Source organism: Callithrix jacchus, chromosome 14 (assembly GCF_049354715.1).
Source record: "Callithrix jacchus isolate 240 chromosome 14, calJac240_pri, whole genome shotgun sequence".
Taxonomy (NCBI): Eukaryota; Metazoa; Chordata; class Mammalia; order Primates; family Cebidae; genus Callithrix; species Callithrix jacchus.
Genome location: NC_133515.1, coordinates 33,967,740 through 33,988,492, shown reverse-complemented (window position 1 = coordinate 33,988,492; position 20,753 = coordinate 33,967,740). Strand labels below are relative to the sequence as shown.

General features: G+C 46.1%; 1 protein-coding gene across 1 annotated transcript; it reads left to right on the top strand.

Annotated features, from left to right (window-relative positions):
• The first annotated feature begins 4,709 nt into the window (after positions 1–4,709).
• Positions 4,710–17,686, top strand: LOC128929597 (uncharacterized). The gene is made up of 2 exons (XM_054244772.2): positions 4,710–5,169; positions 5,400–17,686. The coding sequence occupies exon 2, from the start codon at positions 5,443–5,445 to the stop codon at positions 9,319–9,321; it is 3,879 nt and encodes a 1,292-aa protein (XP_054100747.2). The 5' UTR covers positions 4,710–5,169; positions 5,400–5,442; the 3' UTR covers positions 9,322–17,686.
• The last annotated feature ends 3,067 nt before the right edge of the window (positions 17,687–20,753 follow it).

Below are 20,753 nucleotides of genomic sequence, written 5' to 3'. Positions count from 1 at the left end.
GTCCCATGGAGACCAATTTGGCTGTAGGGAAGGTCTTGAACCCATGTCTTCGTGGGTTAGCCAGACACTAGGGTAGAGATGGTTTCTAGGTCTCTAGGACAGGTCTGGAGTTTGAGTCTGTGCATACTGGGCTGGTACCTGGAACTATAAGGGCTGGCATGCAGCCAGGGTTAGTGGGGGGGCTGGCCTGAAGCCTGGGACCATAAATGTCAACTTGCCTATGGGGTAGACCTGGAGACTGGATCCGTGGGGCTAAGGCTAGAGCCTGAGTCAGTGGGGGCTGGCCTGGTGCTAGGTCTACTGTAATGAGACTTGATCCTGGGTCTGCTGGATTATGGGGCCATATTAGTACTGCATCAACAGAGACTGGCCTGGAACTGGGAAAATCCAGAGCTTGGGTCTGTGGGGGCTGGCCTAGTGATAGAGGCCACAGAGGCCAGTCTAGCAAGAGGACTTTGTGACTGGACGAACATAAAGTCTTGAGGAGGGGCTGGGGTTTGACAGGACTAAATTCTGGGACTGTGAGTGCCAGTCTGGAGCTGGGGTCTGCAAGTGCTGGGCTGGAGTTGTGGCTATGGGAGTCATCCTGGAGCTGTGGTAGGTCTGAAGGATGGGTTCATGTGGGCAGGCTTGATGTCTAAGAATTCAGGGGCCACCTTGGAATCTGTGGCTGCAAGTGCTAGCTTGTCCTTGAGGTGGGCTTAGAGTCTTTGTCAGTAAGTGCTGGCTGATGGTCTGGAGCTATGGGGAAAAACATGAATCTGGGTTTGTCTGGAGCCTGTGTCTTCTGGGCAAGTCTGGAGGCTGCATTCATGGTGGCTGATCAGGAAGTTGGGGCCACAGAGCCTGGCCTGGCCTCAAGGCATGCTGGAATCCAAGTCCAAGGGTACCTGCCTGGAGTCAGAGGCCACTGGGTCTAATTGGGGCAAACCTAGTGTTGGAGTCCATGGAAAAATCAAGTGCTTACTTCACTCTCTTTCCCCAAGTTGAGAGAATGTCTCTACATGTTGTGCTTCCTGAGATTCAGGGAGGGATGATGTGAATCATGGAAAAGTGTTCTTTCTACCCTCTTCAATGCATCTTTTCTTATTTTATGCAACATGCAGATGCTTTAATCACTCACTTGGATTTATTAGCTCTTCTGAAGGTATTTCCATTTTAATGGATAGTAGTTCAAACGAATGTTTCTGAGAAGGTTTGAGAGCTGGAAAGTGCTATCTACCATCCTGCTGATGTCATTCTCTGAGAAGTTCTATTATAAACACCACCAGAGCCTCCTAAGCTTGTCATGTCACACTATCAGGTTTGGGCTATGGAAATGGGAGGGCAGTAGGTACATGGGGAAGAAATGTCCTCATCTCCCCACAACAAAAATCCTACATGAACAAGACCCACACCCTCATCATAACACACTGGTAAGAATGTACATTTCATCATTTTCCCTAGAGGCCTGTGTAAAATAGGGAAGAACCAAGACCCACAAAGTTTTCGCCCCCCTGAACACTTTGTCCTTCTCAGGACAAAGTGACATTGGCACATACAAGACAGCAAGTGCAGACTAAAAATTTTATTATTGCTCTCTAAAGCCTTAGGCCATATGACAAAATGAAGAGACTGAAATGAAAGTGAGAAGGAAGAAACAGAAGGAAGATAAGAATGACGTGGTCATATCTGGGGGGATTTAAGTGAATATTCTCTTCCAGGATGTCTTCACACTGGGTTCATGCTCATGATGAGTTCCACACCAAAGGCAGGCTGCTGACTTTGCTCCTGCCCTAGGTAGTGAACTCACAGACATAGGGTAACCTCACATTGCAGTTATAATCTTTCCACTTCAGAAATACTGGAGAGACAGAAGACATAAATGGAATGGGACTGAGTAAGCTGGGGAAACCAATGAAGAGGCATCCCAGGTTTAAGCCTAGAAGTTAAAGCCTCTCCCTCACCTTCATCAGTGTCCCAATCCAGGAGAAACATTCAAAGAAAGCAGAGAAGAGAGGAGATGAGAGAAGACACACTAGCATTGTATTTTCTAGCTCAGGAAGATTTCCTGAAAGCTGGACCCAGGAATGGGGGATGAGATGGAAAACACTGGGAAGAGGCCATTGCTCTGTTTCTTACCCATGCTTCTTGACAGGCTCGTACAGTGGCCGGGGTTTGAGACAGTGGAGGGATTTCTCTCCCATGCAAGGTAATTCATCACATCACTGCTACTCCACTCCCATCCATCTCCATTGGGCTCAGTGCCCTATAGAGTAGAGGAGGCAGCCAGGTGAAGGGAATGGCCACTGCAACTCTTCTTTCTCGGCCCCTCAGCTGCAACACCTGATTTGTGCCCCAGGATGAGGGAATTTGGTCTGCTATTCCAGATGTTGCTGGTGAGCTCTTCACTAGCAACCTCTTTCTTAAATCCTCATTGCTATTGGAAATTCCCAGCCAATAAACACAAGACCTTTGGAACCACTCAAAGTAATATGTTATTTGCAGAACAATAATTGATGTAGCATTTGTGATTAGCCTGTGAACCTCAAAGGTAATGACAATTCTGTATGGGGGCAAAAATGGATCCTATCTTCATTAAGGGTTCCTTGAGAATAGTAGGCAAAGACCCCATGAAGCTCAGATAATGGATTAGCCCAGCCTCATATGAGAATTAGGTCATACGCCTGAGGAGGCAGACTGATTTTATCCAAAAGATAGAGACCTACACAGATCTCAGATCTTCAGCTGTCTCACGAACTTTCTTTTTCCCCTGATGTTTCACCATGTTGACCAGGATGGTCTCGATCTCTTGACCTCATGACCCACCCGCCTCAGCCTCCCAAAGTGCTGGGATTATAGGCGTGAGCTCGGCCAGAATTTTTTTTTTTAAGTAGATTTCCTGAAGTTTCTTGTAAATTCTGGATATTAGCCTTTGTCAGATGGGTAGATTGCAAAAATGTTCTCCCATTCTGTGGGTTGCCTGTTCACTCTAATGAGAGTTTCTTTTGCTGTGCAGAAGAAGCTCTTTAGTTTAAGTAGATCCCATTTGTCAGTTTTGGGTGTTGTTGCAATTGCTTTTGGTGTTGTAGTCATGAAGTCTTTACCCATGCTTATGTCCTGAACAGTACTGCCTAGGTTTCCTTCTAGGGTTTATATGGTTTTAAATCTTATGTTTAAGTCTTTAATCCATCTTCAGTAAATTTTTGTATAATGTGAAAGGAAGGGGTCCAGTTTCAGTTTTCTGCATATGACTAGTCAGTGTTCCCAACACCATTTATTATAAAGAGAAAATCCTTTCCTTATTACTTCCTGTTGCCAGGAAACTCGTCATTCAAATCTGAGCGAGTGGGGCGAGTGCAAAGATGGGCGAGAGTGACAGACCGGCGCAGGAAGGGCAACCTTATGGGATCCCCGTGACAAAGTATGCGCGCCAGACACCCGCTGACAATACGGAGTCGGGGGCAAAATATGCACACGAGGCACCTGCGAGCAATGGCGGCGGGGGAGGGAGCGGGGTAGAAGGGGCGCCTGATAGGTACTGGAAGGAGAGGCGCGCGCACAAAGGACGCCAGACTTTAACGGTTTGGCCGGCAAGGTTGGCGCACAAGGCACCTGATGGCAATGGAAGGGGCGGCGCGCGCGCGCGCGGTGTACTGTAGGGAGAGGCGCGCGCACTAAGGACCTGGGACCTTAAGGGATCGGCGCGGCAAGGTACGCGCACAAGGCAGCTACTGACAACCGTGGGATTGGGGGCGGAGTAGGGAGCAGCGCGCGCTAGGTACTGGAGGGAGAGGCGAGCACAAAGGGCTCGGAATCTTAATGGATTGGCTTGGCAAGGCACGCGCACAAGGCACCTGCTGGCAAGGACGGGAAAGGGGGGTCCAGGGCCGGGCGCGCAAAATAGGTACTGGAGACAGAGGCGCGCTCACAAAGGACCCGGGACGTTAAGGGATTGGTGCGGCAAGGTATGTGCAAAAGGCACCTGCTGGCAATGGGAGTCGGGGGACAGCCGAGGTGGGAGGAGAGGGGCGCACAGTCGACCAGCTATCTCAGACTACAAGTGTGGGACACCACATCCGGCCAATGTTTTGTATTGTTGGCCTTGGCCCCAAGTGTGCCCAGGTGCTGATGGAGCGCCTGGGGTGTGTGAGCCCTGCCGCCAGGGCCTGGCTGGGGCTGCGCTAGGAGCTGTCCATGGTTCTGAAACGATGCCGGCAAAGGCGCCGGCTGTGAATGAGCGAGTGAGTGCTGTCCGTAGTGCTGCAGAGGTCTTGGGCCCCGGCAGTGGCGGCAGCGGTGCCTAGGAGGCCGGCAGCCGGAAGACCACCAGGAATGCTCCTTGGAGGAAGTAACCCTTGAGGTGGGGAGGGTTTTCCAGGAAGGGAGACGATAGCATGAGCAAAAGCTTAGAGATACTAATAATCGTAGACTGATAATCATGGCCTGGTGCGCGCGCCTTTTCACGCCAATCCATTAAGATTCCGAGCCCTTTGTGCTCGCCTCTCCCTCCAGTACCTAGCGCGCGCGCCGCTCCCTACCCCGCCCCCCATCCCACGGTTGTCAATAGCTGCCTTGTGCGCGAACCTTGCCGCGCCGATCCGTTAAGGTCCCAGGTCCTTAGTGCGCGCGCCTCTCCCTACAGTACACCGCGCGCGCGCGCACCGCCCCTTCCATTGCCATCAGGTGCCTTGTGCGCGAACTTGCCGGCCAAACCCTTAACGTCTGGCGTCCTTTGTGCGCGCGCCTCTCCTTCCAGTACCTATCAGGCGCCCCTTCTACCCGGCTCCATCCTATTGCTCGCAGGACGCTCAGAGTCCAGCTGTCAAGAGTTCAAGGATCCGAAAATAGCCACTGCGCCCAGCAGCGGTTACCTGGGCACACTGTGCCCTTTATCTCTGTCCCGGTCCCTTCCCGGGGCCAAGGACCCAGCAGTAGGACTCAGTTTCCTTGAGCCTGCTGCCCACATCCCTCACTTCATTGGCTTGCGGGATCTCTCCGTTGCTCCTGCCCCTGGACGGAGTGGCAAGCCTTCCTACCCAGACACTTGTAATCAGCCTGGTGTCGAAACAACTCCAAGGATTTATTCTTCAAGCCCTGTCTTCTGTATGGCGATCCTGCCTTCAATTTGAGGCACAGGTACCACAGCATGCCAGTGCCCTAAGGACTCTCAGAGAGGCCCTGGAGAAGGTAATCGCCTTTTTGTGGCCCAGAACACCCAGCTCTACCCTACACTCCCATCCAGAGATCATGTAGAGGGCCCTCATGGGGAGTGGAGCAGGGATTTCTAAGCAGGAAAAAAACCCCAGAGTCCAAGAAAAGCCCGATGATCAGAAAGGGGGCCCTGAGGGCACCAGGGATGCAGGGTCTGCCTTTAGACCCCTGCGGGACAGTGGAGGCCTCTCTCCCTTTGTACCCAGGCCCGGGCCCCTGCAGAGAGACCTCCATACCCAGAGGTCAAAAATGCCATCTGAAAAGAAATCCCAGCCCTCCGGGATGAGCTACTGCTGCAACTCCATCTCCAGCTCCTCCAGCTCCGCAGGAGGCTTCCCGTGGGTAAAGAGGGGGAAGGGGCCAGCCTCATCCGACTGCCAGCTGCCCCTCACTTCTTCAAAGGCAGTGACTGAGGTCAGCCCTCAGGCTGTCTCTCAGGGTCAGGCCCAGTGTGAAAAGGCAGCAGATTCAGCACCTGGGGAGAAACTGGCCCCCAGGAGTGGCTCCCCGACATCTCAGGCCTCTAGGCCTCATAGACGAAAGTACCCTCTGCTGCGACGCAGGCGAGGGAAGCCTCTGAGGCTGCCAACTCCCTTACAGCTGGGGTTCCAGGTAACTGCTGAAGACCTGGACCTGGAGCTAAAGGCCGAAATCATGTGCCTTAATTGTGCACTGCAGGGTGAGGAAAAGTCCCTCTGGGAGTGCAGAGCCTCACTGCTGTCCCATGCTTTGGGACTGGCAACAGGGACGTCTTCTCTGCCTGCTGTCTCTAAAGCATCCAGCACAGAGGCACAGCAGGAGAGACGCAAGTCCCAAGATGGCCTGGACCCCGTGGCCCTCCAAGCATCTGCTGCAGGGTCCCCCTCTAGACCTCCTGTGTCTGGGAGGAACTGCAGGTCAGCAGGTCCCCTGTTATCCTCCTCAGACACCCTTCCTGCCACCTCTGCACATTCCCAGGACTCAGCTCAGGCCTCATTGTCTGCTCCAGCACAGCCAGACCAGGGCACCACAACACACTTATCTGCAGGGGCTTCCTTATCCACCACTTCCACCTCGAGCCCCCGCACCAAAAGAAAGTCGACCTGGGCTTCAGACCTGGCTAGGAGCCTTCCTGACCCCTCTTCTGCGTCTCGCACCACCACCCTGGCCAGACAGAGGGTCAGTGATTTCACCATACTACAGAAACTTGATGCTATTGCTGCAGCCATTACCCAGCCTGTGGTCCCTCATGGACAGCAGCAAGGAATCTGCACCTTAAAGCGGTTTCATCCATATTTCTGTCCAGCTGCTTCAGGTGCAGCCCAGACCTCAACTTCTGCTCCAACACAGCCAGCGCAGGGAACCACAGCACCCTCAGCTGCAGGGGTTTCCTTACCCACCACTTCTACCTGGAGCCTGGCTGGGACACTTTCTAAGCCATCTTCTGCCTCTCACACCACCACCCTGGCCAGACAGAGGGTCAGTGATTTCACTGTACTACAGAAACTTGACGCTATCACTACAGCCATCACCCAGCCCAAACCTGTTGTCCTTCACGGACAGCAGCAGGGCACCCGCTCCTTGAAGCAGCCTCATCCATCTTCCCATCCAGCTGCTTCAGCTGCAGCCCAGGCCTCATCTTCTGTTCCAACACAGCCAGCCCAGGGCACCACAGCGCCCTCAGCTGCAGGGGTTTCCTTACCCACCACTTCCACCTGGAGCCTGGCTGGGACACTTTCTAACCCATCTTCTGCCTCTCTCATCACCACCCACGCCAGACTGAAGATCAGTGGCCCCACCTCATTACCAAAAGTTGCCGTGACCACTGCAGCCACCACCCAGCCCAAACCTGTTGTCCTTCACGGACAGCAGCATGGAACCAGCTCCTTGAAGCAGCCTCATCCATCTTCCCATCCAGCTGCTTCAGCTGCAGCCCAGGCCTCATCTTCTGCTCCAACACAGCCAGCCCAGGGCACCACGGCATCCTCAGCTGCAGGGGTTTCCTTACCCACCATTTCCACCTGGAGCCTGGCTGGGACACTTTCTAACCCATCTTCTGACTCTCTCATCACCGCCATGGCCAGACTAACGATCGGTGGTCCCACATCACTACCAAAAGTTGCCGTGACCGCTGCAGCCACCACCCAGCCAAAACCTGTGGTCCTTCATGGACAGCAGCAGGGAACCCGCTTCTTGAAGCAGCCTCATCCATTTTCCCATCCAGTTGCTTCAGCTACAGCCCTGGCCTCATCTTCTGCTCCAACACAGCCAGCCCAGGGCACCATGGCACCCTCAGCTGCAGGGGTTTCCTTACCCACCACTTCCACCTGGAGCCTGGCTGGGACACTTTCTAACCCATCTTCTGACTCTCTCATCACCGCCATGGCCAGACTAACGATCAGTGGTCCCACCTCACTACCTAAAGTTGCCGTGACCACTGCAGCCACCACCCAGCGCAAACCTGTGATACTTCGTGGACAGCAGCAGGGAACCCGCAGTTTGAAGCAGCCTCATCCATCTTCCCATCCAGCTGCTTCAGTTGCAGCCCTGGCCTCATCTTCTGCTCCAACACAGCCAGCCCAGGGCACCACAGTGCCCTCAGCTGCAGGGGTTTCCTTACCCACCACTTCCACCTGGAGCCTGGCTGGGACACTTTCTAACCCATCTTCTGACTCTCTCATAACCGCCATGGCCAGACTAACAATCACTGGTCCCACCTCACTACCTAAAGTTGCTATGATCACTGCAGCCACCACCCAGCCAAAACCTGTGGTCCTTCATGGACAGCAGCAGGGAACCCGCTCCTTGAAGCAGCCTCATCCATCTTCCCATCCAGCTGCTTCAGCTGCAGCCCTGGCCTCATCTTCTGCTCCAACACAGCCAGCCCAGGGCACCACAGTGCCCTCAGCTGCAGGGGTTTCCTTACCAACCACTTCCACCTCGAGCCTGGCTGGAACCCTTTCTAACCCATCTTCTGCCTCTCTCATCACCACCCAGGCCAGACTAATAATCAGTGGTCCCACCTCACTACTGAAAGTTGCCATGACCGCTGCAGCCACCAAGCAGCCCAAACCTCTGGTCCTTCATGGACAGCAGCAGGGAACCCGTGGCTTGAAGTGGGCTTGTCCGTATTCAGATCCAGCTGCTTTAGCCTTGAGCCCCCCCACCAAAAGAAAGTTGACCTGGGCTGCAGGCCTGGCTGGGACCCATTCTAAGCCATCTTTTGACTCTCTCATTACCGCCGTGGCCAGACTGACGATCAGTGGTCCCACCTCACTACCAAAAGTTGCCGTGACTGCTGCAGCCACCAAGCAGCCCAAACCTCTGGTCCTTCATGGACAGCAGCAGGGAACCCGCGGCTTGAAGCGGGCTCGTCCATATTCAGATCCAGCCGCTTTAGCCTTGAGCCCCCCCACAAAAAGAAAGTTGACCTGGGCTGCAGGCCTGGCTGGGACCCTTTCTAACACATCTTCTGCCTCTCTCATCAACGCCCTGGCCAGACCGAGGGTCAGTGGTCGCACCTCACTACGGAAACTTGCCGTTATGGCTGCAGCCATCACTCAGCACAAACCTGCGGTCCTTCATGGACAGCAGCAGGGAACCCGCGGCTTGAAGCGAGCTCATTCGTATTCAGATCCAGCTGCTTTAGCCTTGAGCCCCCCCACCAAAAGAAAGTTGGTGCCAGGCTATCCCAGGCAAATTCTAGGCCAGGCTATCCCAGGCAAGGCAAGGCAAGGCTATTCCAGGCAAGGGTATTCCAGGCAAGGCAATTCTAGGCAATGCCAGGCAAGGCAAGGCAAGGCAAGAGACAGCAATGCAATCCCAGGCAAGGCAATGCAATCCCAGGAAAGGCAATTTCAGACAAGGCAAGGCAAGACAAGGCAGGGAAAGGAAATTCAAGGCAAGGCAATTGTAGGTAAAACAAGGCAAGGTAATTCCAGGGAAGGTAACTCCAGGCAAGGCAAGGCAAGGCAATTCCAGGCAAAACAAGGCAAGGCTATTCCAGGCAAAGCAATTCCAGGTAATGCAAGTCAAAAAAAGGCAAAAAATTCCAGGCAAGGCAAGGCAAATCCAATCCAGGCAACTCAAGTCCAATCCAGGCAACTCAATTTCAGGCAAGGCAAGGCAATTCCAGGGAAGGCAATTTAAGGCAAGGCAAGGCAGCACAAGGCAAGACAATTCCAGGTGAGGAAAGTCAAGGCAAGGCAATTTGAAATGAGGCAATTTCAGTCATGGCAAGGCAAGACAAGGAAAGTCAAGGCATGTCAATTCCAGGCAAGGAAAAGCAAGGCAATACAAGGCAATTCCAGGCAAGCCAATTCCAGGTAAGGCAAGGCAAGGCAATTCCAGGCAAGTCAATTCAAGGCAAGGCAATTCTAGGCAATGCAAGGCAAGACAAGGCAATGCAAGGGAAGAGAAAGCAATGCCAGACAAGGCAAGGCAAGACAAGAGACAGCAATGCAATCCCAGGCAAGGCAATGCAATCCCAGGCAAGGCAATTTCAGGCAAGGCAAGGCAAGACAAAGCAGGGAAAGGAAATTTGACGCAAGGCAATTGCAGGTAAGGCAAGGCCAGGTAATTCCAGGGAAGGTAACTCCAGGCAAGGCAAGGCAAGGCAAGGCAATTTCAGGCAAGACAAGGCAAGGCTATTCCAGGCAAGGCAATTTCAGGCAATGCAAGGAAAGGAAAGGCTAAAATTTCCAGGCAAGGCAAGGCAGGGCAGGGCAGGGTAGGGTAAGGCAGGACAGGGCAGGGAAGGGAAGGGCAAGGAAAGGTAAGGCAAGGCAAGGCAAAAGGCAAAAGGCAAAAGGCAAAAAAAGGCAAAAGGCAAAAGGCGCAAAAGGCAAAAGGCAAAAAGGCAAAAGACAAAAGGCAAAAGGCAAGGCAAAAGGCAAAAGGCAAGGCAAGTCCAATCGAGGCAACTCAAATTCAGACAAAGCAAGACAATTCCAGGGAAGGCCATCCAAGGCAAGGCAAGGGAATGCAAGGCAAGGCAATTCCAGGTGAGGAAAGTCAAGGCAAGGCAATTTGAAATGAGGCCATTTCAGTCATGGCAAGGCAAAACAAGACAATTCCAGGCAAGGCTATTCCAGTAAAGTCAAGACAGGGCAATTCCAGGCAAGAAAAAGTGAGGCAATGCAAGGCAATTCCAGGCAAGCCAATTCCAGGTAAGGCAAAGCAAGGCAATTCCAGGCAAGTCAATTCGAGGCAAGGCAATTCTAGGCAATGCAAGGCAAGGCAAGAGAAGGCAATGCCAGGCAAGGCAAGGCAAAGCAAGGCAAGGCAATGCAATCCCAGGTGAGGCAATGCAATCCCAGGCAAGGCAATTACAGGAAAGGCAATCTCAGGCAAGGCAAGGCAAGACAAGGCAGGGAAAGAAAATTTGAGGCAAGGCAATTGAAGGTAAGGCAAGGCAAGGTAATTCAAGGGAAGGTAACTCCAAGCAAGGCAAGGTAAGGCAAGGCAATTCCAGGCAAGACAAGGCAAGGCTATTCCAGGCAAGGCAATCTCAGGCAATGGAAGGCAAGGCAAAGTAAGAAAAGGCAAGGCAAGGCAATGCAATCCCAGGCAAGGCAATCACAGGAAAGGCAATTTCCGGCAAGGCAAGGCAAGACAAGGCAGGCAAAAGAAATTTGAGGCAAGGCAATTGCAGGTAAGGCAAGGCAAGGTAATTTCAAGGAAGTTAATGCCAGGCAAGGCAAGGCAAGGCAAGGCGATTCCAGGCAAGGCAATTCCAGGCAAGACAAGGCAAGGAAAGGCAAAAAAAAATCCAGGCAAGGCAAAACAAAACAGAGCAGGGCAGGGCAGGGCAGGGCAAGGCAAGGCAAGGCGAGGCAAGGTAAGGAAAGGAAAGGCAAGGCAAAAGGCAAGGCAAGGCTATCCCAGGCAAGGCAAGGCAATCCAAGGCAAGGTAATCCCAGGCAAAACAATCCCAGGCAAGGCAATCCCAGGCAAGGCAAGGCAAGGCAGGGCAGGTCAGAGCAGGGCAGGGCAGGGTGGCGTGGGGCAAAGTGGGGTGGAACAGGGCGGGGCAGGGCAAGGCAAGGTGGCAAGGCAAAAGGCAGCAAGGCAAAAGGCGGCAAGGCAAAAGGTGGCAAGGCAAAAGGCATCAAGGCAAAAGGCAGCGAAAGGTGCCAAGGCAAACGGTGGCAAAGGGTGGCAAGGCAAAAGAAGAAGAAGAAGGCAGGCAAGGCAAAAGAAGAAGAAGGCAGGCAAGGCAAAAAAAGAAGGCAGGCAAGGCAAAAGAAAGAAGAAGAAGGCAGGCGAGACAAAAGAAGAAGGCAGGCAAGGCAAAAGAAAGAAGATGAAGGCAGGCAAGGCAAAAGAAAGAAGATGAAGGCAGGCAAGGCAAAAGAAAGAAGATGAAGGCAGGCAAGGCAAAATAAAGAAGATGAAGGCAGGCAAGGCAAAGGAAGGAAGAAGAAGGCAGGCAAGGCAAAAGAAAGAAGAAGAAGGCAGGCAAGGCAAAAGAAAGAAGAAGACAGGCAAGGCAAAAGAAAGAAGAAGAAGGCAGGCAAGGCAAAAGAAGAAGAAGGCAGCCAAGGAAAAAGAAAGAAAAAGAAAGCAGGCAAGGCAAAAGAAAGAAGAAGAAGACAGGCAAGCCAAAAGAAAGAAGAAGAAGGCAGGCAAGACAAAAGAAGAAGAAGGATGGCAAGGCAAAAGAAAGAAGAAGAAGGCAGGCAAGGCAAAAGAAAGAAGAAGAGGGAAGGCAAGGCAAAAGAAGAAGAAGAAAGGAAGGCAGGCAAGGCAAAAGAAGAAGAAGGCAGGCAAGGCAAAAGAAAAAGAAGGCAGGCAAGGCAAAAGAAAGAAGAAGAAGGCAGGCAAGGCAAAAGAAAGAAGAAGAATGCAGGCAAGGCCTGAGGTTTGAGAATAATTGTATTTGGCTCCAAGTCAAATCTTCTCTACACATTGGGATGAGGGTTGGGCCCCCTTGATTTTGCAGGGTGTATCCCAGGAAGTAGATATCACAGGCAAGAGTCTCTTGTATGCAGCCCTCTACAGGTGACATCTCACACTGCTGAATCTACATTAGCATTTTGGTAACAACCCATCCCCCAAAGTTCTACTAGAAATTGCCCTCATGGATAAACTCTGTGGTGACCCTTTCCTTGTGTCAATTCTATATGAGCCCTCAGCCTCTCTGAGGCATCTTTTGAAATCTGTAATAGGTAAGCCTACAAAATTAGCACCCAGTAGACACTGCCAAAGTTTATATTCTGAACCTTCTGGAGTGGTGGTTGGAGCCACATATGAGATCCTTTAAGCCACTTATGAAATGATAAGAATTGCTGCTCAGGAATGTAGGCATCAGGGACTTGAAGTAGCTCTAGGCATTGAGCATCAATGTGTCAAAGGCTTCCAGGGTCCAGCTTTCAGTGTAATTCTATCCCCTAGATATTGGCATTCTGGACCTGTGATGGGAGAAGCAGCACCCGTAATCTCCAAGGTGCCATTGGGCTCATTCTTTTATTGTCTTGATGAATTGTCTTGCTGAAGAAGCAGTTGGCCTCTTCTATACATACTAATCTCTTTATCAAATGGTTACTTGGCTATATTTTCAGTTTTCTCTTGTTGACTTGCCTTTTCTTTCTTAAAAACAAAGCAACTCAGATGTTTAACAATACTTACATTTTGTTTATCTTTTATAAATTATGTCTTCTTTTTTTCATCAACTATTATTTTAAGTTCCAGGGTACATGTGCAGGATATGCAGGTTTGTTATATAGGTAAACACGTGCCATTGTGATTTGTTGCACAGATCAACTCATCACCTAGGTATTAAGCCCAGCATCCATAAGCTTTAAGTTGCTTCTTTCTATTATTAGGTCAGAGGATCCATGCAGCATCCTCAACAACAAGTTACTGCTTAGATGTTTCTTTAACAAATACCCTAGTTCATGATTCTAAAATTCTGCCTTCACAAACTGCTGAAACATAAAGGCAATTCAGCCAAGTTCTTTACCACTTTATATAAAGGATGGCCCTTCCTCCATCGTGCAATACCATGCTCCTTGTTTCCGTCTAAGACCATACCAGAATTACTCCTAGTGTCTATGTTGCTAACAAGGTTATGTTTACATTTACTTAAGTAATCTCAGAGGTGATTTAGGCTTGGCTGTTAGCTCTCCTTCTTCTGAGCCCTCATCAGAAGAGCCCTTAGCTCTCCTTTAATGGCAGTGTAGACTTTTGTAGCCTCTTCTTTCAAACACACCCAGCCTCTGTTCATTACCCAGTTCCAAAGCGGACACACAGTTTTAGGTATTTGTTATGGTAAGAATACCACTTCTGGTACCCACTGATATCTTAGTCTTTATTGTGCTGCTAGAACAAAATACCTGAGATGGGGGAATTTGTAACTGACAGAAATTGATTTTCTCACAGCTGTAGAGAGTAAATTCAATATCTCGGCGCTTGCACTTTGCAATGGCCTTCTTACTGTGGCATCTCAAGGTGAAAGACTGAGTGACAAGAAAAGGAAAGGGAAATAAAGGGGGCCATTTTATAATGGCATTAATCCCCCCCATGAGAACAGAGGCCTCATAGCACAATTAATTCTTTAAGGTAACATGACTTAGTAGTATTGCAAGAGCAATCAAATTTCAACAAAAGTTTTGGAGGAAACACATAACTTTCTTTTGTTTTCCTTTTTGATTTATCTGGATTCTGGTTAATAGTCATCTCAATTAACATATTGGTATTTTTTTTTAAGGTTTATTCGGCTTCTATTTCTACATTTTTTCTAATTCCATAGCAAGACGTTTATTATGGGTTCAGTTTAGATTTGTGGATTTACTACATCTTTGAGGTAGGCCATTGTTCCTCTGAAGAAACAATCTTTTCACATGAGAGGGAATAAAATCTGAGCTCCAAACTCCACTTCTATTCTTTAACTCTCAGATTTTAGGGCAGTTCATATTTGTGCTAGTCCTGAAGCTAATTTCAATGTGTGTTTTAAAAGTCCAATGTTGTTCGACAGATGATGGCTCTGACCATGGCTATATGTTTAGCTTTTCGTGTTTTAGGGTTCAGGAATCCAATACTCCTCCCAAAGACAATTCACTCCGAAGTCGAGGATCAGAATTCTTGGAGCTTTCCCTAAACCAAATTTTGCCCTCCAGTCCATAGGCTTATAATAGAAAGTTGGTAGCAGTCCCTGACAGAGCAATTCCTCCTTAGAAGTCTCACAAAAATAAGTCAAACCCCGTCAGCATCCTCAGTTGATTAGTTAACTGGCCCAGAGACTAGGACGCAGAGACAAGGTATTCACAAAACTGAGTTTGACTCTGTTTCTCTGTGAAGTCCGCAATAAATGGAGGAAGTGGGATGGTGGTTAAGGAAACTGAGAGACTATAGACACTCAGAGGATGCGGTATAACTCCAGCTTTCATGTGGAGATGAGGTTGTGGATGGGAAGCTTTTACAAAATGACCACAAAGTAAAATAGCTGCTGGAGTCCGCAGGGAAAGGAGGGGCAAAGTGGAGGGTGGAAGCGCAGACTGGGAAGTGGACTGGAATTTCAGGATTTTGTTTGATCACTGTTGGATAGTGGTTCTCTTTAGAGAGGAGGGATCCAATTTTAGTGTCTAAACTAGACAATAAAATTATCTAAATACCTGTCTCCTTATGAGAGGGAGAGGAACAATATGTGATCCCATCTACCAAAAACTTTTCATTCTTACCAGTCAGTTGTGTCAGAATTTTAGAACTTCTGCAGAATGGGCAATAGAACAGAGAAATAAAGAGCACAGACCTTGGTGTCCGGTACATTGGGTCTGAATTCTGGCTATGCCTCATGTTGTGGCCAATGTGTGACCTTGGGCAAGTTATTCCAACTTTCTGTGGATAAGCTTTTTTTCTGACTAAGGTATCTCTCTTCTATGTAGGGATTTTTTTTTTCCTTGAGACAGAGTCTCGCTCTGTCGCCAGGCTGGAGTGCAGTGGCGTGATCTTGGCTCACTGCAACCTCTGTCCCAGGTTCAAGCGATTCTCCTGTTGCCTCCCTAGCAGCTGGAACTACAGGTGTGCACCACCATACCCAGCTAATTTTTGTATTTTGAGTAGAGATTAAGTTTTCGCCATGTTGGCCAGGATGGTCTTGATCTCTTGATCTTGTGATACACCCACCTCAGCCTCCCAATATGTAGAGATATTTTTTAAAAATTAACATATTTTACACATGTAAAAATATTTCTCAGAGCATAAAAATTGTAATATACATGTTTTTGCAAATGGAATAATATAACATAAATATTCTAAACTATTATATGAAAGGGTATATTTGAAGGTACATAGAGAATTCTAGGTTTTTGTTTTTTTTTTTTTTTGAGATGGAGTTTCACTCTTGTTACCCAGGCTGGAGTGCAATGGCACGATCTCGGTTCACTGCAACCTCTGCCTCCTGGGTTCATGCAATTCTCCTGCCTCAGCCTCCTGAGTAGCTGGGATTACAGGCATGCGCCACCATGCCCAGCTGATTTTTTGTATTTTTAGTAGAGACAGGGTTTCACCATGTTGACCAAGATGGTCTCGATCTCTTGACCTTGTGATCCACCTGCCTCGTCCTCCCAAAGCACTGGGATTACAGGCTTGAGCCACCGCACCCGGCAGACCCTATTTCTCAAAAAAAAAAAAAAAAAAAAAAAAAAGAGTTTAAAGCCTACGTTCATATACTCATGTGTCTTATTAAAAAGGTATCCCCAAAGGATAATTTTGTTACCTTGGAAACTTCAGGTAACAATTCTTCCCTTGACAAGTCTGTCCTTTTCATTTCCTTTCTTCCTTCCTATCTTTGGGTATAACCTAAGCCTTTCCTGATGTTATTTATGACCATAGAATCAGCTCATGTTAAGATTTTCATGGGATCCTTGTCCAGTCGATGTATATCAGTCCATCAAGTCTATGCTCAGTATTTTCTCTCTAAATTGTTCACTGCTGACCGCTTTAACAGGCACACTGTGTGTGTTCTAGTTTAAACATTATAAAGGGGAGTGAGGATGTCTTCTTACACCGGAAGATGATCTATAACTTATCAAGTGCTCACCATTGAAATTGTTATTTACTTCATGCCTCATTAGAGATTACATGAAAGATTTTGTTTAGCATCTATGGAATAGCAATAATTATATCCGCTTGAATATATCTCAGTTAGGGCTTGCCAAAAAAAAGAAGGCATTTAGCAGTGGAAAAATGCTCAAGAGCTACAATAGTTATAAACTAGATGTATCCTAGCCCTATTCTATTTTATTTGGCAGTTTATGCATGAGTTCATTTTATGATTTTCCACAATCTATTAGTGATAAGGAAATTATTAGACTGATTTTGAATTTCCAATTAGAGTTCTTTTCCTGCTGATGTGTATTCTCATTGGGCTTCTTATCTCACCAAAACTTCTTTCCATCATATCCAAATTCTGGCAGAGTTATGTTTGAACTATACTTACTCCTTAAATTCTAAGGCTGATTGTAATTTTTTTCATCATCTCTTTAATATGTAAGGCAAACCTTACTGACAGGTGAAGAATTATTTAAATTTAAATTTTTAAATTAGGAGTCGTCAGGGCAGCTGAGACCTGAATAAGCCAGTTTTTAAATGATTTTGAAAAAAACTATTTTCTCCTAGCAGACTCTGCCCTCCCCTGCCTGCACCCAGGGTACAGGGCTTAGTGAGTGGAGCACAGACAGGATGTCAGTGCCCCTGAGGCCCCTTTGGTAAAGGACGACTGCACAAACATGCCTAGCAGCTCTAGAAACAGTGTAGAAATGAACTTTGTTCACAAAGTTACTCATCTTTATTTACTAAGTTGATCTAAGCAGTTCAAACACATTTCTAAGACAAAACCTAGAAATCAGCATTCTGACCAGAATGTCAAAGTAAAGTCAAAGTTAGAAATGAATGAGGGGTATGGTAGAATCATGAGTTAGCCAAATTTATGAAGATAACTGAAAGAGTAATACCAAAATTAAATTACCTGCCTCTGGGATGGAAACCAATAGGGTATAAACATTTTGCTTATCTCTCATATAAGTTAATTTCATGGGACTTCTGGTTTTGACTATTTTCTTTAAAAAAATTGTATGGACATAAAAATTGATAAAGTCTTCTCACAGTGTGGTTTGGAAGCAATTCTTAGAAATCTGAATGGGCAAATCTTTGGCTCAGCAATTTTATTCTGAAAATATATTGGAAAGAAATACACCTATTAACAAAGAGTACAAGTGTGGTAACATTATTTCCAATAGCAAAAAATTGAAAACTGCAAAAACATTCATTAATAATGGGTTTATAAAACAAATCATTGTGAGCTCATATTGTGAATGTGATAATCATATGATTCTGTTTGAACTGACAAGGAATAAGACCAAAGAAAATATATTAATGAAGCAAAAAAGGCAAGTGGCAGAATAGTAGAAATCCCATTAACATAAAAAAAATGTGTGCTGTAAATGTGCAGATGTACGTAGGTATGTGTAAACATGTATAGAGGTATTTATGAGGACATAGTCCTAAGTGGTCATTGCTAAAAAAGAGTGTGAGATTTGAAGAGTTGGAATAGAGATGGAAGGGTAGAAAATTGGGAGAGGGGACTTTTAGTTTCTGCTCTATATGTCTCTGCAATTTTTTTAGCAATAAGCATGCATTACTTTTATAATTTAAAAGTAATTTTAAAGACAAAAAAAGTGAAAAGATTACTCATGATTGCATTACCCAAACAGAACAATTTTCATTCATATATGTTGCCTCCTAAGCTTTTAATACTGGTTTACGTATGGGGAAAACATAAAATTTCAAAATTACATAATAAGAATGTTGCTGTATGGTCATTACAACTTTGAATTTTATAGTTTTAATATAAATTAACTATCTACAGTATATGAATTACCATTTTGTTGCAAATAACTATCATCTGGTATTGATAAATATACATACGATTATTGTACCAGAATGTAATCCACCATTTTATAGGTAGATATGTTAGCTGCTTTGGACTTTATGCTCTTCTCATAAACAACGCAGAAAAAAAATAGTTTATAATGTGTTCTGTCTTTGGATTATATCTTTAAGGAAAATTATAAGCAGCAAAGTTATCAAATTAAACAAGAATTTAAACATCGCATAACTCTTTAATATACATTGCCAATTTTCTTTTCAAAAGTAGAGTTTTAACCTTATTGCCACAAAAAGTGTATTAGCTTTACTTCATTTTAATTAGCATTGGGTATTAATTTTCTAACTACTCTGGCCAAAATAGAATAATATATTTCTTGAGTAAATTATAAATTTGAACATGTGATAACCTAACTTGTACTAACCTAACTGACTCCATGTTAGCTGCAAACCTAACAAGTTTTCTCTAGCCTCTCCCTCCCTGCCTTGGCCCCCTCGGCTGTATTACTGGGTCATGCTGCACTCAAAGCTTTGAACCGTTAAGAGTGGTTCACACTGTTCATAGTACCTGCTTGGCAAGTCTACCTGCTATTGTGAATACCCTCCTTGGCGACTGATTGTGTGGCAAGTTCCCCCTGCTACCCCCTTGATGATTATATGGAAATACCCTTAGCAACCAACAATCCTGGGAACTTCCAGTCCCCTGGTTACCAGCTTCTTTATCTAACTTGCTTGTTCTGCTTCTGTAAAATCCCACTTCAGCTAAGCTCCTTCTCCCCTACCTAAATCAAGGTATAAAGGGAAATCAAGCCCCTTCCTTAGGACCAAGAGAATTTGGAGCATTAGTCATGTCTCAGTCACCAGCAAATAAAGGACTCTTAATTTGGAACTCAGAGAGTGCTGCTTTCCTTCTAACTCGCTCGTTTACAAAAAACATTTCACTTGTATTGCAATTTATTAACTGCAGTTGATGGTTCATGTCATTTTTTATTTATTTGTTTATTAATTTTTCTTTTACTAATAACAATATTAGGTAACTCCTACTGAACGTTTATCAAGTGCCAGGCACTGTTCTAAGTATTTTACATATATATCACATTTAAACCTCACAAAACCCCAAAAACTATTACTATTATAACCATTTTACAGATGGAGGAACTGGGGACCCAGATAAGCTCATATTATAGGAAGTCTACCATCAAAGCTGAGGCTCTTACTGTCACCTCAGTATACGGTACCTCAGTATACAGCCATATATGAATATATTAAATAATTAAGATGTCATCTCTTTACCTGTCATACTTATCAAAAGTGTTTTGTATTTTTATTGTTGTGTTTTTATATGCAGAACATATTGAAGTTATTATAATCAACTCAGATTTTCTTATTGTTGTAATTATGTTTATTGTTTTAAGCTTATAAATGTCTCTCTCTCTGCTCCAGAGACATGAGAATTTTTTAAATCTGTTTTCTTCCCATGTGTAGTATTACAAATATATGTATTGAATATACGTATGTATTTGTATGTGTGCAAATATACACATAAACACATATATACATACTCTTTTTAACTCATGCAGACATTGTCTTGCTGTACAATAATACAACGTATTTGGGGCTGCTTTTCTGACCCTGACACTGTTGCTGGGCTGAGAATTACTCTACTGTTTAGATGAGATACTGAGCCATCAGGATTTAAATCTTCAACTTATCTTTGCTCCAAGTGATATGATTAAGCTGAGATTACTTAATCCAAGCCCCAGTAAGTCATTCCAAACCCTTGAATTATTCTGACCAATCCATAAAGCTTCTGTTGAATTCATGCCTTGGAGAATTCTTTGCCTGGCTGGTTGAACACTGGATGACTGCAAGTCTTATGGTTTAGAGACAGGCACATGTCTGACCCAATGGGCACACCCATTGTATTTCTACAGAGAAGAAATATCTCTGGAGTTAAATTGGTAAGTCCCAAATGAATCAGTAGAGCAGCATATGTGGTATGCTATTACTTGTGAAAGAGAAACTGTACATTTTCTGTACCTAGAAAAAAGGATATAGATTAAGATATGCATATAGAGATATGATATAGCTATATGGGAGGGCAAGAACTGGCTGAGACTTTTCATTAACATTCCATAACTTTAAAAAATTTAATTTTTAATTTCAACTTTTATTTTAGATATGGGGATATATGTGCAGATATATTACGTGATACTGAGGTATGGAGAATCCTGTCACCCTGGTAGTGAGCATGGTACCTGATAGGTAGTTTTGTAACCTCACCATGGCCCTCTAGTAGTCTGCAGTCTCTCACTTATAAGTGAGAACATGAAGAATTTAGTTTTCTGTTCTTGCATTTATTTTCTTACAATTATAGCCTCCAGCTCCATCTGTGTTACTGCAAAGAACATGACTTTATTCTTTCTTATGGCTGCATAGTATTCCATGGTATATATATATATATACCACATTTTCTTTATCTAATCTACAATTGATGGGCACCTGGATTGATTCCATGTCTTTACTGTTATGAACAGAATAATGATGAACATATGAGTGGATGTATGTTTTTGGTAGAATGATTTACTTTCTTCTGGGTACATACCCAGTAATGGGTTTTCTGGGTTGGAAGGTAGCTCTGTTTTAAGATCTTTGAGAAATCCCCAGACTGCTTTTCACAGTGGCTGGACTAATTT

Excerpts from the sequence above, each read along its gene's own strand:
- LOC128929597 (XM_054244772.2), top strand. The coding sequence starts at position 5,443 with ATGCCATCTGAAAAGAAATCCCAGCCCTCCGGGATGAGCTACTGCTGC.